At 39.8% G+C, this 16,473-nt stretch overlaps 1 protein-coding gene across 2 annotated transcripts in view; it reads left to right on the top strand.

Annotated features, from left to right (window-relative positions):
* STK39 (serine/threonine kinase 39) overlaps window positions 1-16,473 on the top strand; it is a 295,573-nt gene that overhangs the window by 168,600 nt on the left and 110,500 nt on the right. For both annotated transcript variants that reach the window (XM_030795816.1, XM_030795817.1), the window contains 4 exons: window positions 4,723-4,845; window positions 4,954-4,983; window positions 14,597-14,659; window positions 16,401-16,471. In XM_030795816.1, coding sequence (XP_030651676.1) covers window positions 4,723-4,845; window positions 4,954-4,983; window positions 14,597-14,659; window positions 16,401-16,471 — 287 coding nt within the window. The remainder of the gene's footprint in view (window positions 1-4,722; window positions 4,846-4,953; window positions 4,984-14,596; window positions 14,660-16,400; window positions 16,472-16,473) is intronic.

Below are 16,473 nucleotides of genomic sequence, written 5' to 3' on the forward strand. Positions count from 1 at the left end.
GTATTGTCACCTCCCAGCTGTATGAGCTTGGGCCGTGGTTTAATCTTCCCTGTGTCACAGTTTTACCTCTGAAAAATGGGGCAGTACAATCATTCTCAGCTCACAAGCTACTATGAAGATTAAATTAGTTAATACATGTAAAATCCGTAGAACATAGTACCTAACATTGTATGAATACCAACTAGGGGCAAGGGGCTAGGCTGACAATGAGGAAAAGTGTTGTCTAGCACAGTGCTTCTCAAACTTGAATGAGAATATGATCCCTGGGGGATCTTGTTGAAAAGGAAGATTCTGATTTTGTGGGTCTAGGGTGGGTCCCAAGATTCTGCATTTCTAACAAGCTCCCTCCCAGGTGCTGCTGTTGCCTCGGTCTATGGGCTTCACTTAGAGGGGCAGGGTTGTAGTAGCACTGGTGCCCCATCTAGGAGTGGCTGGTGGTCATCTGTAGTGGCACCAGGCATCACGTGCACTTGACTGGTGCTCTTCTTGGCTGGCAGTTCAGGATTAGAGAGTACATGTTGGGGCTGATCCCAGGGCTTGCTTTTCAAGTGTGGATTGGATAGGAAGGTTCATCTGGCCAGGGGACATGGGGACATTGAGTACTAGTAAGTACAGCATCTGGAGCTGTGGGTGCCAGGCCTTGCCTGCTGAGGAGTAGAGCCAGGAGGGGCTGGTGGAAGGACAGGAGAGGACCTAGGCTGGAGAGGACAGTGGGGCCAGGCAGTAGGTGTAGGATGGAGGTGCCGAGAGAGGTGGTGGTCAGAGAGGAGCAGTGTCAGTGTATAAACTATGGAGACAGTAAAATATTTATTGCTAACATCTTACTGAGTCACATTTTGTTAATTTTTCATGATTTAGAAGGCTTTTTGCTTGGCAGTGCCTCAAGTACATGATAAACAGCAAGTAATTAGAAACATTTTTTATACTTCTCATCAGTGGTATGCCTGATAACAGGAATGTCACTATGTGTTGCTTTCTGCTGGTGCAGTAGGTTCTTGATAGGTGGACGTGAGGCTGGTGGGCTCCCTGGATCACTCAGGTTTCGACTGTAGTTAGTGTGCCATATGTTCAGCAGGTGGAAAAGAGGCTGAGTGCAGGATTCCCACCGAAGGGGTAAAAATCATTCCAAGGAGATTCCCAAATCCCATTTCCAGGGAGAAGTTAATGTGGCAGTGGGAGAGGCTAGTGGGTGCTTTTTTTTTTTGACAGATGGACATGCCAGGTTGAGACAAATTCTACTAAGTTTTGGTCAGTATTTCTTTGGGTCACATTCTTCTTTTGTTCGGTAGAGTGTTAGAGTCACACACCTGCCTTTCTGACACGTTTAGCATGCCATTGTAGAAACTTTACCTGGTGGTTCTTCACATCCTTCCTCCCAATTCCTGTGTCAGGGGCCAGGTGCCTCCTTTGAGTTGCATGGGGACGGTACAACTGTATTTGCAGACAGCTCCTGTTTAGAGGTGCAGCACTGGAGTGACAGGTCAGACCACTCTAGGGACTGTTGTCCACATTGCTGCCATCTCCTCTCTGTGGCTGCTCATCTTAGCCCTGCCCAGTGGCCACCTACATCTTGCCTGGTGGCCACCAGCACTGGCCAGGAACCATGCTTCTCCTTTGTTCATCTGGCTGAGCCTGCCTTCTTTTCTTGTGAGAATCAGAACTTGGGTTCATTTATGTAATGGGTTTTCGTTAAAAATAACATTTAGAGAAAGAGAAGAAAATATAAAACGTTTTCTAACCTCACTACTGCCAACTATGACCTGAAGAATTTGTGAGATTATGAATTCCTTTAGGTATCACTTAAACTGAGCTTGTTTCTCTGAGAAGCAATGGATTTTTTAAAATCCCTGGCAGAGAAAGTAGAGAATAAATTGTTTCTACCACCTCTTGGCTTTACTAAATGAGCAAATCATTTAGTAGAACAAGAGCAATATAATAATCAATGAAATTAGAATTCCAAGGGTAAATAATCTCCATTGTTATCATTGCAGTGGGTGGGGGGAAGACGGAAGCTTTTCTGCACTTTTTTTTTTTTTTTGAAGTTTTAACTTTGCAAGGTATTATTCAATTCCCGAATAAGACCATTTGCTAAACTGTGTGAAACTTAGATGGCTCTAAAAGATAAAAGTTGTTTCTCATCATCCCTACAAACTCCCTACAAGGATGTAACTTTATAAAATTGATTTCCCGTCTCTTTGGTAGACGTCAATGTCACATAAATCCACCATGAAACCTGGGTTTCAAATTTTGCTGCAAGTTTATTCCTAGGAGTAAGTTGAGGGGATGTTCTCAAAGAAAGTTGAGGGGACGTTCTCAAAGACAAGTTAGTATTCTTATTCTAGTGGCAATTTTACCAGTACTATTCCCTACATAGGTTTTTGAATGTTCTTTCTCTTAATTTGGTCAACATTTATATATTTATTTGTTTAACCAATGTTTATTGCTTAAAGGCCCATCCCACCATTTCTTTCAATGTCTAGAGCTATAATCCGAGACGTTTTGTTTTATCTTTTTCTCTTCCAGCAAATAAAACAAACAGAGAGACAGCCAGGGCTCTAAAATAAAATAAAAATGGGCCATTTTATTGTTTATAGTAGGATTCTGCTTGTGGAAATGAAACTGACAGAGCTTGTAAACATAGAGCCAGAGGGGGAAAGGATGTAAACTAAATTTTAGGATGTTAATCTAGACTCTCTCTGGAAAAGAAGATTTCCTTAGTGTAATCTCTTGGGTGAGTACTTAAAGAATACTAATTCATCAGCTATCCTTGGGTTCTACAATTTTAGTAAAGACAGAGTTTTATTCTGTGTCTGATAGATAATTTTACTTGTTTTCTCACTTCTTAGTTGACAGTATGTTTTGTAATAGATGTGGCTTTAAATTCTTCCTTTTAAATGTAGTCATTAACGTATGTTTCTCTGTGTTGCTACCACCATGATCAGCGTTGCTAAGAAAATAATTAATTTTATTGTATATGTCAACAGAAAATTATTTTCTCTTCCTTTAGCTATTTCTACAAGCATTAAAATGAGCAATCTGTTCTGCAAATCCTGAAGTGCATTTTGGCATTTTTTCTATAGTACTTTGCCAACATCTATAAGCACCATTAAAATCACCATCATTAGAAAAGACTTTTAGAGCAACTCAAAATGCAAGTGGAAGAAATATCTGATGCCAAGCCCAGAAGAGGTTTTACTAAGTACTATTTCAAAGATAAATTAGTTAAAAAAAATTTTTGTGCAGGATGGGGAAAAAAGCTTTTTAAAAAAAAAATGAGCATAACTATCTGCAATTATGAAAAAGCACTTTGTACTTTCTTTCTGACTTTCTGTGTTGGAGCTCAAATCTTCTAGACCAACTGGTCAGGGTTACTTTTACAGGCTCTAGATGGTAAGGCCCTCAAATCAAAGCCAACCCCTAGCATGCATTTTTTATGACGTCACATTGATCTGACATGTATACTAAACTTAAATATTTAAATTTAAGTTCTGTGTTGTTTCCCTTGGCTTTACTGAAGCTCCTGTGATACAACTAAATAGTGTCTATTATAAAAAGTAGGCTTTCTTCACATGATAGTCTTTCGGTCTTCAAAGGACATTTTTAGATAACTTCTTGCTGGCGGTTATCATTCAGTGGCATAAGTAGAGGCACATTTGAGTGGGAGTCTAAGGCTTTGTTTCTTGCCTTGCTTTGCCTTCATTACTGTATGATCTTGGGTCACGTTCTGGGCCTTCATCTCCTCATCTGTAAAATGGAGAGGTGGGACTAGATTGTCTGGAAGCTTCCTTTCCACTTGAAGTTTCTCTGAATCCTTGGACCACGGCTGTTGGCGTTCACATCATGTTCATCTGCTACAGTGCTTTGTTTAATTACGTCTCAGTACATTTTTTAAGCAAATTACTTTGGTCTCAGAGGCTCATTCTCAGTCATCCTGTCCTTTTAAAAGTTTTGCTTTTCCAACCACAAAGACATTTGGAAAGCTTGCCCTATGGATTACATCTCTACCTTAGCTCAAAACAATTTGAAATAATGAGGAAGACTGATTATAATCTAGACACTAGCATGGCTGCTGATTATCAAGCTGTGTTCCTAGCAATTTCACAAGTCTCATAAGTGCTACAAAGTGTGTTAAGAATGGTCTGGTGCTGTTTTGTTTTGTTCAAATAGGTTGAGCAGAATCCTGGGGAAATAAGCATAATGTCAGGTTCTGTAAGAGAGTGAGGTGGCAATAGAAGGGTGTGCTTTGTTGTCTTAGGTTTTTAGATCGCTGATACCCATGGTCTAGTATGCGTCGTTAGGCTTCCTGATTTCTGTGCCTTTGCTCAGTCAGCGGGACGTTGCTTGCATGCACTTCCTTAGGCAATTTGAAGCCTACCACGTGGCCTTTTTTATATGGCAGCTAATAAAGTGTTACCTGAAGTAAACATGAAAAATGAGCTTGATCCTTAATTGCTTATGGGTGCAGTATTCTTCCAAAATATTTTGTTCTTCGTGTATATAGTAATGCATTTAAAAAAAACACAGCATTTTTGGAAAGAGGATGAGTTTGGGAGTCTGGACGCTGTGTAGTCTTCTTGGATCTTAACCGCAAGCTATCCCTGGATTCACAGCCACTCAGGTTATTTTCAGGTTGGTGTGTATGCTGTATAACCCAAGTTGCAGCACCAGTGAAATGGTTCACATGTGACTAGTGAAGAATTGTGTGGGCTTATTTTGATTCAGGTAAGAAGAGTTCCTGGGTCAAGCGGTCACCTTCATAAAACCGAAGACGGGGACTGGGAGTGGAGTGACGATGAGATGGATGAGAAGAGCGAAGAAGGGAAAGCAGCTTTTTCTCAGGAAAAGGTAAATGACATACTGACGATGAGCTAATCTGTGCAAATTTTATTTTTGTGATTGTGTATGTGTATGTATATATATATATATATTAATGGATACATAATTGTTTTACAGTCACGAAGAGTAAAAGAAGAAAATCCAGAGGTGAGCTGTGGCTATTTGTCTATTATTTTGCCATTTCATTTCTTTCTTGGGGTATCAGAGTCTGATAGATTTAGGGGAGATGCTTCAAAATCTCACGGAGTAGAAAGAAAAAGCAAAGGCACATGGACTTCGCAGCTCCTGATTCTGTCTGAGTTACTTTGGGCTGAATAAATCAGGGCAAATTGCTTTCTGAGCCTGTTTCCTCGTCTGTCAGATGAGGATGATCCCAGTACTTATAATAAAGTTGCCATGAGGATTGGCAAAATCACGTACACAAAACCCTCCATGGAATCCTTGGCACAGGCTAGGTAATCAATTAATTTTAACTCTTGGGATTACTGCCTTTAGAAAACATACTAAGCATACAGGCAAAATGTCTTCCATGTTTTTTGTTTGCAATAAAGTAGATACTAAAATGGTTAGAAACTCTTGGTTGAATCTATTGGTCTGTTTTTAAATCTTCTGAATAATACCTTAGTAGGTTAAGGAGCACTCAAAAAATTTTAACAGCTTCCCTTTGAGGCCTGGTCATCTTTTGATTAAGAGATCATATTTGATTTACTTCCTCCATCTGATTAATTATCCTAATGCCTAATGACTAATGATAACTGTAGTTCACAAGACTTGCTAATTCTCCTAGAGGAAATTTGAGCGTATTTAAATAGCTCCAAATATTTTACAGACCTAGTAATTAATGTATACCCAAATAAATTCTCATTAAGAAAACAAAAAACTTTGGACTACAAATGATATCCATCCCAATTTTTTTTAATTAGCAGACATTTCCTTTTGATTAAATGTAGTACCTCTCATCATGGAGTTTGAAGTGGCAGTAGCCAGCTGGGTCTTGTAAGGAGGAGGGCAGCAGAGCCACAGGCCACCCTTTCTTCTCCTTTTCTTTCCACTCACCCTTCTCTCTCCATCTTTCATGCCATATGGATAGGCCTTTCCTAGGCATTTTTCAGCTTGCCTGCCTCCCCATGGTAGCTCTCCTTCAGATTTTGTTTTCTCCTGTGTTTATCATTTAATTCACCTCTCAATTTCATACATAAAATATAAATTTGGCCAGGTGCGGTGGCTCACTCCTGTAATCCCAGCACTTTGGGAGGCTGAGTCGGGTGGATCACACAAGGTCAGGAATTCAAGACCAGCCAGGCTAACATGGCGAAACCCCGTCTCTACTAAAAATACAAAATTAGTTGGGCATGGTGGCAGGCACCTGTACTCGGGAGGCTGAGGCACGAGAATCACTGGAACCCGGGAGGTGGAGGTTGCAGTGAGCTGAGATTGTGCCACTGCACTCCAACCTGGGTGACAGAGCCAGACTGCACCTCAGGAAAATATATATATATATGTATAAGCTTTGATCAGAGACCTCATCCCCCTTTGTTAGGAGCAGTGGTGATGAGCCCCACACGGAACACGCTGACTACACAGATGTTGTGCTGAATCTTCAGAATGATCTTAACCACGTATCATGAACTCTGTTTCTCCTTCCTTTCTCTCATTTTATCTCAGGTGCAGAGTCTAGGCTTTTCTGCTATTTCTAAGAGTATTTTTTACTAAAAGTGTCAGTTCTGCCGAGAAATAGAACAACATAACATGGTTAAAGTAGCATCATTGACTCACAAAACATTTGTTGTTCACTGCAAGAAATCTTCATTGGACGATATCCATTGGATCCTGCCTTGCTAGTAAGGCTGGTGGGCGCGGGTCATAAGGATTTAGGATAATCTCTTACTGTATGCTCGTTGAAATTGCTCTGATAGCTGATCTGTTATTTGGAGAATAGCAGTATCTTTTTGGCAAGAATATTTTCTGCACAGACAGGAAGGGAAAGACTATGTAGCGTGCTGTGAGTTGATCTTCAGGCATCAGTACTGACCTTCTTAAGTGGAATATGAAAGTCATAGGTGGTTTACTGCATGTAGACTCATTTGATTTCTCAGCACCATATGTCTGTTAACATATTGATTTATAATTAAAGAAGCATATGAATAGAACTCTTATTTCTGTGAAAGGATATATGTGTTTGCATGTAAACACTTCCACCAAATTTTAGGAATAACAGGCCCCACCTGCTATTGCACAGCTTCTCAGGCTAGTTTTTTGACAGCTGTTCCTTTGACAGCCTTGATATTTGATTATCTTGAGCTGTATTAAGAGATGCTACAGTGATGCTTCCTGTGTTCTTTCAGCTTTTAATTAAAGTATCCCTCTGATTTGCCAACTACCCCAAACTGCTTTCTGTAAGCAAAGCATGAAGTACTGTATTTTTCTATTATAAAGGAAATTAAAAAGTGTTACATATGTAACTATTCAGCAAATATGTATTATGTCCCTACTATGTGCCCTGTCTTAGTAGGTTTAAGGGATAGGTCAGTGAGAAATACAGAGCAAAATCCCTGTCCTTTCTTATGGGAGTAGGTAAACAATATATAATAGCCTTAATAAGTAAGTAAATTATGTGGTTTGTTACAATGGAATAGGAGTGATAGAAAGAAACAGAATGGCATGGGGGCTTCAAGGAGTGTGGTGGGAGGTTGTAATTTTAGATGAGTTGGTCAGGATAGGCCTTACTGAGGAGACATAGAATAATGATTTGAAAAACATAGGAGAATGACATATAATAAAAACTGAAAGACCGCTTTTATCCTGCTCCCCTTTTCACCCCTGTGACTGTCACTTCATTCCACAGAAGTCATCAGTTTGAACAGAGTTTTCTTCCAGACCTTTTCTGTTTCTTTCCATACTAATATGTTCATTAAAAAATCTAGCATGTCATTTTTAAAACATGAATGGAATTATAAAAACTAGAAAATATTTTTGCAACTTGCTTGATTGTTTTGGCAATCTTTCCACCTTAGGAACTATAGATCTGCCTCTTTTTTATTTCCTGTCACATAGTATTGTATTAGATGAATGAAAATTGTTTATTTAACCATTTCCTTCTTGGTGAGCACTTAGGCTGCTATTACAAATATCATTCCCTTAACTTTTTTGTGTATATATTTCAGGGGGCACATAGATAAGTAAATTATAGGTACTTAGAATTGTGATTGCTTTATGCGTCTGCTGATTTTGAATTTTTTTTTTTTTTTTTTTTTTTTTTAAGACGGACTCTCACTCTGTCACCCAGGCTGGAGTACAGTGGTCCGATTTCAGCTCACTGCAAACTCTGCCTCCTGGGTTCACGCCATTCTCCTGCCTCAGCCTCTCCAAGTAGCTGGGACTACAGGCACCCGCCACCACGCCTGGCTAATTTTTTGTATTTTTAGTAGAGACAGTGTTTCACCGTGTTAGCCAAGATGGTCTCGATCTCCTGACCTCATGATCCACCCACCTCGGCCTCCCAAAGTGCTGGGATTACAAGCATGAGCCACTGCGCCTGGCCTGATTTTGAATTTTTGTAGTTGCTATCAGTAGCTGTACCAATCAATATATACAGCTTCTGACAGTCAGTGCACCTTACACCTGTAAACATCTTTGAGAGTGAAAATGCTTATCTGTGCCAAATAACACATTTAAATGCCAGAGTATTTACATTTTAATAAGTTTTTTCATGTTTGTCATTACATTGCGATTCAGTTGTTTTTTGACTATAAACCACTAGAAGATTGAGATAGTATTTTATGAAAAAAATGCAAAACATGAAAGTTTGTGTTTCTTTTGCATCTAGTAGACACTATACATGTTCACTGATGACATGAATTGGGTATGCACTGCAAGTCAAGTATTAAGTGCACAAGTAGGCATATAGTATTTATGAGTAGGTCAGAAGTGATTCGAGGGATCAGAAGACATAATTGAGGTGAAGTTCAGAAAAGTAGCTTTGTTAGTACCATGTTTAGACAGAGTAAGGTGCTACAATAAACTAGGGATATTTTAGGAAAGCTTAATGGGTGAGGGGCTATTTGGCCTCCTAGGAAGTATGAGGTAGAATGTCCAAGTATTACAGTATTAATCGAAGAAGACTGAGAAGGCCAGAGTGGGATGTTTGTCAGAGGGACATTGAGAAGCTCCACCTCATCCTGGGTCATATTGGGAGATCCTCCGAAGTCCAAGAGAATTTCCAGTATAATCTGTAAAGTTTTAGAGTTACATTACTTATCTTGGGGTTCAGATCTGGCTTGAGATTCATAGCCATCAACACTGAAAAATTGGCCCTGTGTTCCTAACCTGATATTTTAGAAATATCAAAGTATTAAAAAAGGATGAGTTCATGTCCTTTGTAGGGACATGGATGAAGCTGGAAACCATCATTCTGAGCAAACTGTCGCAAGGACAGAAAACCAAACACCGCATGTTCTCACTTATAGGTGGGAATTGAACAATGAGATCACTTGGACACAGGGCTGGAAACATCACACACCGGGGCCTGTCGTGGAGTGGGGGTTTGGGGGAGGGACAGCATTAGGAGATATACCTAATGTAAATGACGAGTTAATGGGTGCAGCAAACCAACATGGCACATGTATACATATGTAGCAAACCTGCACGTTGTGCACATGTACCCTAAAACTTAAAGTATAATTTAAAAAAAAAAGAAATATCAAAGTATTAGTCACCCACTAGTAGTTAATAATTTATAACAAGTAGATAGCTGATCCTCATTTCATTTGTTTATCATCATATTCTACTTGGTTGATGGAAGCCAGTGAAGACTAAAGGTTAATAATAATGCTAATATTAATAACATCAGTTAATGAAACAGATGTTTAATCTGTGTCTGATTTCCACATGGAACTGTGTTAGGCACTGTGGGAATTTCATAAAAGCAAAGAGAGCCTGCTAGCTGGATGCTTTTCGTCTCTTTGGGGGCCAGGGGAAGGGGTGGTATTTCAAGGACGGTGTCCTTAGGTAGTGTTTCCTAGCTTATATAGCTTCTTAGCGTATATAAAACTTTTCAACTGTTATCCCATTATTGATCTTCTTTTGACCAGTGGTTTTGGAATCTCTTTTTGTCAAAAATAATAAGTACATGTTTTATGACTTTCTGTCAATTTTGCATTATATCCTAATTTTCTAAATAAAAAGTGAAATTGACTTTATCTTTAAATTTATAGTTTCATTGGGGTTCATTTAACTGAGGAGGGCATTTGCTAAGGCTTCTATTAAAGTAACACTTTTTTATAGTAGCATCTCAGTTAGGTGACATGAAAATAAACAATTCACAACCCTGGCTGGAAACCTTTAAAAATGCAATGTCTAGACTCAACCCACAGATTCTGATTTGGTAATTTGGGGTGATGTCCAGGCAACTCTGATTTTTAAAAAGCTGCTCACAGGATTCTGATTCACAGCTAGGATCAAGGACTGGCTAGGAAAACTGCACAAATCCCTCGGAATCCAGAAGTCCAGACTGGAATCCAGGAAGCTGGTGTGCTCAAAATTCCTGAAGATTTGTTTTAAATGTCTATCAGAAATTTCCAAAATAAAAATAAGATAAAAGAAAATGTTTCAGAAATCCCTTGGAAAAGTTGTCTTTATTTAATCAAGGGTAATGAAGCAGGTGGGAAAGGTTTCTGGCTGAAGCCCAGTAGGGCTCGCAAAAGGTATATTGAAAAGTTTTGTTATCAAGAATCTAGACTTGGCTAATTATGGAAATGTTTCTGTTTCCTAATTCTGGGATTTTGCTCTGAGGAGAAAATACATTTGATATTTAAATTGAGTTAATTTTATTAGAGATTAGATGCAATGTGAAAACTAATTTTTTCCCTTATATTACTTATTGCTATTGTCACATGTTATTTAAGACTGCTGTTAGCTTTTAAAAATTATTACTATGGGCCAGGCGCAGTGGCTCATGCCTGTAATCCCAGCACTTGGAGGCTGAGGCGGGTGGATCACCTGAGGCCAGGAGTTCGAGACCAGCCTGGCCAACATGGTGAAACCCTGTCTCTACTAAAAATACAAAAAATTAGCCGGGCATGGTGGTGTGTCCCTGTAATCCCAGCTACTCAGGAGGCTGCGGCAGGAGAATCGCTTGAACCCAGGAGGTGGAGGTTGCAGTGAGCTGAGATCATGCCACTGCACTCCAGCCTAGGTGACTGAGTGAAACTCCATCTCAGAAAAAAAAAAAAAAATTTCTACGAAAACATGTTTTCCAAATGTCTGTGAGCTGTCAAACATGCTTGTTCTATACCCATATGGAGATGGAGAGAGAGATTTGACTTCTCCCTCCACTTTTATTATGGTTATCCTTAGCCATCACAGACTGCTTTAACCTGATATTTTCATGATGCCACTTTCTAAAAGGTGTTGTTATTGCAGGTGACTGCCCTTCTGAGTAGTTGTGAGGAAAGATAGATATGTTATCAGAAGTCCAGAAATCTGCAATATATCTGAAGATGAACTTTTGATTTTGGAATAATTTTCAATTTATAGAAACGTTGCAGAGACAGTGCAGAGTTCCCATATACTCCTCACGCAGTCTCCCCCACTGTTGATTTCTTATGTATTCCTGACAAATTTGTTACAACTCAGAAACCAGTGCTGCCATGTGACTGTTAACTAAGCCCCAGAATTTGTTCCCATGTCACTAGTTTGCCTACTAGTGTCCCTTGTTTTTGCCAGGATCCAATCCAGGATAGCACATTGCATTTAGCTATCATATTTGCGAAAACAGGAAAGGAGTTCATTAGGCAGAGCTCTATGAAAAATTGGAAAGCAGATGTTGTCTCTTTCTTGTCTCTATTCTGAGATCTTTTCCTCTCTTATCCTGTCCTAGATCCCCATCAAGTTCTATTGCCATGGTGGTGTTCAACATTAATCCATTGTTTTTGCCTCCTCCTCTGATATGGTTTGGCTGTGTCCCCACCCAAATCTCATCTTGAATTGTAGCTTCTATAATCCCTACATGTCATGGGAGGGACCCGATGAGAGGTAATTGAATCATAGCAGCAGGTTTTCCTATGCTATTCTCATAATAGTGTACAAGCCTCATGAGATCTGATGGTTTTATAAAGAGCAGTTCTCCTGCACACACTCTCTTGCCTGCTACCATGTAAGCTGTGCCTTTGCTCCTCCTGTGCCTTCTGCCGTGATTATGAGGCCTTCCCAGCCATGTGGACCTGCGAGTCTATTAACCCCCGTTTTTCATTATAAATTACCCAGTCTTGGGTATTTATTCATAGCAGTATGAAACCGGACTAATATACCTTCCCATCAAAACGCTCATTCTCTCAAATGTCCATCCTATAGCAAATTGTTTAAAAGGAAATGAAAAACCCTGATAAATTGACAGCTGCTTAATATGTTAGCTTTCTTACAAGTTTTTACACTTAGAAGAGTATACCCAAAAAACCATGCCCTAATCCCATAGAATGGATCTGTAGTGGTGACATTTGGAGGACTGCAGTTCGTTGTCAAGGAAGATGTTTTGTACAGTGGCCTCCTGTATTAGGCCATCCTTGCGTTGCTACCTGAGAGTGGATTATTTAGAAAAAAAAGAGATTTAATTGACTCATGGTTCTGCAGGCCATATAAGCTGATGCTGGCAGCTGCTCAGCTTCTGGGAAAGCCTCAGGGAGCTTTTGCTCATGGTGGAAGGTGAAGTGAGAACAGGCACATAATTTGGTGAAAGCAGGAGCAACAGAGAGATTGGGGAGGAGGTACCACAGACTTTTAAATGACCAAATCTCGTGTGAACTCAGAGTGGGCACTCACTTATCACCAAGGGAATGGCCCAAGCTATTCATGAGGGATCCACCCCCATGATCCAAACACGTGCTGTCAGGCCCCACCTCCAACGTTGGAGATAACATTTTTTTTCTTTTTTTTTTTTTGAGACAGAGTCTCACTTTGTCACTCAGGCTAGAGTGCAGTGGTGTGATCACAGCTCACTGCAATCTCTGCCTTCTGGGTTCCAGTGATTCTTGTGCCTCAGCCTCTCAAGTAGCTTGTACTACAGGTGCAAAACACCACACCTGGCTAATTTTTGTATTTTTAGTAGAGATGGAGTTTCACCATGTTGCCCAAGCTAGCCTCGAACTCTTGGCCTCAAGTGATCCACCCACCTCGTCCTTTCAAAGTGCTGGGATTAGAGGCATGAGCCACTGCGCCTGGCTGAGGATTACATTTCAACATGAGACTTGGGTGGGAACAAATATCCAAACTATATTCCCTCCCTCTCCAGTTCTCCTGTGCATCTCAGCACATTTTCTGAGGAATTACCATATTGCTTGTGCATCAGAGTGGAGGCTGGTCCCCTCATTGTATTCAGGGTTACACCTACACAGTGAGGTTGCAGGGTGTGTGTGGGGTTCCAGCCCCCTGCCTAGTTGATTAGCCCTCCATCCTGATGATTGTGCAGGGCAGGAGATGGGTCTCCCAAGGGGAAAGAGAAGTTTTCACCTCTTAGTAAATGCCACTAAGGTTTTTCAGGTTACAGTAGTTCTTTGACTAGAGGAAGTCACAATGCTGTTTATAAGTACTGATGTGGCCTTTGGTTGTATCACAAATTTAAATTAAGATTGTGGAATCACCCTGAAAGATTCTTTGCAAGAGATCATTTGAAGTAGGTCCAGACCCTCTGGCTGGTTAATGAATACAGGTTGTTTGTTCTTCTAACGTAGTCATTTTCCCCTAACATCTTATTGTAAAAATAAATATAGCAACTTTAAAACATTTTATAATGAACGCCGTATACCTATAATCTAGGTATCATCATTACTGTACTTGCTCTATCACATATATATCCATCTATTCATCCTTCAGTCTGTCTTAACTTTTTGATGCATTTCAAAGTAAATTGCAGACATCAATACACTTCTCCCTATTACTTCACTACCACCATAGTTATTTTGGAAGAAGCATGGAGAGTAAGAATTTTATGCTCTTAAACTTTAGAAAGCTCTTCTCACAAATAATTTTTGATGATTTCTGATTTAGAATTGATAGTAAGTTTAGAAATAGGAGATCCTTTTTGTTCATTTTCATTGCTGTTTCTCTTTGAGTTTTTTTTTTTTTTTTTTTTTGTCTTTCAAATTTTGCTCCAGGGCAGAGTTCACAAAAGTAGAGCTTGAGGCAAAAATAATTTGGGTGTAACCTTAGAGTTGGGTTTCTAACTTTGAGAGAGGAGTATAACCTATCACTTTAGCATTAATGTCTTTTAAAAATGCAACTATCCTTATGTATTTTTTAAATACAGTGAATAATTGCTCATAGTTACGATTAAAGGGGCAGGTTTTATTAACCCTAACGTCTTTTCATTGAGGGCCCGTTAACCTTAGATGAAATTGTGCAATAAGAAAAAATTATCCTAGGACATCTTTTGGTTATCAAATTTAAAATATCAAGTAATTCATGCCTTTTCACTTTAGCTTAGTGGTTCTTTAACAGGATAATGAGGGTTATTTGGGGAACTTGGTAAAGACACAGATTCTCTTCCATCTCTGTGTAATTCTGAGTCATAGGCCGGGAGGGGCCCAGGGGTCTTTAACACTTGTCCTAGGTGATTCCAACACAAGTAGTCAAAGAGCCACACTTTGGTAAATGTTGCTTTATGATCATTTGGAAATTATTGGGTCTGATAATTGGGACTTAATGTAACCACACTCACCATGTCTCCCTTTGGCTTTCTTGAATGCTGTAATGGTGGCTCTCGTAACAGATTGCAGTGAATGCCAGCACCATCCCCGAACAAATACAGTCCCTCTCTGTGCACGACTCTCAGGTATGTTTCTCTGCCAGTCATTCCGTTTGAGATGCTTTGTAGACAGATCTTTTAAAAAGCCAACATTTTAGAAAGATAGATAATTCCAAGGTAGTGCCTCCAAATCAAGGGCTTATAAGCTCTCTTTTTAAATAGGTTGCTATTGACTGTGCTTTGTGGGACCTCCAACCTTTAAATGACAGGCTCAAGAGTGAGAATTGATTACCAGACTGCTCCTGAAATTGCTGGTACTGTGGAAAAGAAGAAAAGGAAAGAAAATGACACCATTCTGTTATATTCCAGCCACAGAACATTGTGGTTAATTGATACTTTTATTTTTTGCTCCTGGTTGGATTTCCATAACCTGTTTTCATAATTCTGTTATCATTGAATTTTATGGGCCAATTCATCTCTACAACTTGCCTTGTAAAAATAATAGTCCAGTAACTGTGACATGCATTTATAATGCATATTTATTAAAGTTATGGGACAGAAGACGTGTGCTGTGAGCCACGGTGGGAGGTGATGAGGGATGCTGAGCAATCCAGGGAAAGGCCTAGGGGCATAGAACCAGAGCACAGGCCTGCATTCTGGTTCTGCTGTATAATTAACAGGCAAGCCCTTTTGTTCTCAAAGTGGTTGTACTATAAAGCGTCACCACTGTCATGATCATAATTTTCTTTCTTTCAAACTCTGCATATTCAATTTAAATTCATTTCTGTTTTACTTGGTCTGTGTTTTATAAAATAGCCGTACATTGGAGAGAGAATTAGAGTGATTTTGTTGGCTTCAGGAAGCCTGTTTGAGGTCAGATAGCTAATGCGGGGCCCTTATTTTATAGTTGAGGGAGTAAAGACTTGCAGAGGTGAAGTGGCTCCCCCATAGTCACACCGCTAGTTAGAGGCCAAGTCAGGATTCGGTTTAGGTCTTTACACTGTATCAGGCAACTCAGTAAGAGACCTTGAGATAAACTGTAGGGATTGGTTGAATGATAAAAGGCAAGTTAAGAATAATAATGGATCAGAGGGCAAAGAGAGTAAAGGAAACAGGAACAGGGATTAGGATAACTAGTACTGTAGAGCATTTTATGACTCGCTTTCATACGTATCATTTTGTTCTCCCTGCAACCTTTTACGGCAGGCGTTATTCAGAGAATGGCTTGCTCATGGTTGCATTTCAGGTCAGTGGCAGCGCCAAGTCTTGACCTGAAATGCTTTATTTTTTCTACTCCAACAATAAGGTCTACTCATGTCCTGGGATTCCCTGAGAACAGGGAGAGGCTGTGTATTGGAGACATTCATGGTTAATAATCAATATTCAAGAAAATGGGCTCTAGGTGAGAAAGGCAGGAAAGGTAAACAGTGGCTGAATCTTCTGGACCCCGCCTTTCTCTGCATTGCAGGGTTTAAGGTGCCCAGCCTTTGTGATCCCCAAGTTTCAATAGTAACAGTCCATGTGTGGGTTGTGAGGTGCCATTTTAGGTAGCTGGACTTTACTACAGCTTATACAAGTTGTTCATGATGCCCATCCCATAACTGAGGCTTTCCATATGAAACATTCATATCCGCAATTGTGGTGGGAATTAGGCACCATTACAACCTTTACATGGAGGTGTTACGATGCCAAACAAGGCCTGCGTGTGTAAAGATCTAGTTTTGAAATTTCCAGAAAGAAATGGCTGTATGAATCAAGTGATATTGTGATTTTATTCATTCCTTTCCTGATACAGTTTATAACACTGTTTGCTGTTTTCTTTTTAAAGGGCCCACCCAATGCTAATGAAGACTACAGAGAAGCTTCTTCTTGCGCCGTGAACCTCGTTTTGAGATTAAGGT

This window comes from Nomascus leucogenys, chromosome 17 (assembly GCF_006542625.1).
Source record: "Nomascus leucogenys isolate Asia chromosome 17, Asia_NLE_v1, whole genome shotgun sequence".
Taxonomy (NCBI): domain Eukaryota; kingdom Metazoa; phylum Chordata; class Mammalia; order Primates; family Hylobatidae; genus Nomascus; species Nomascus leucogenys.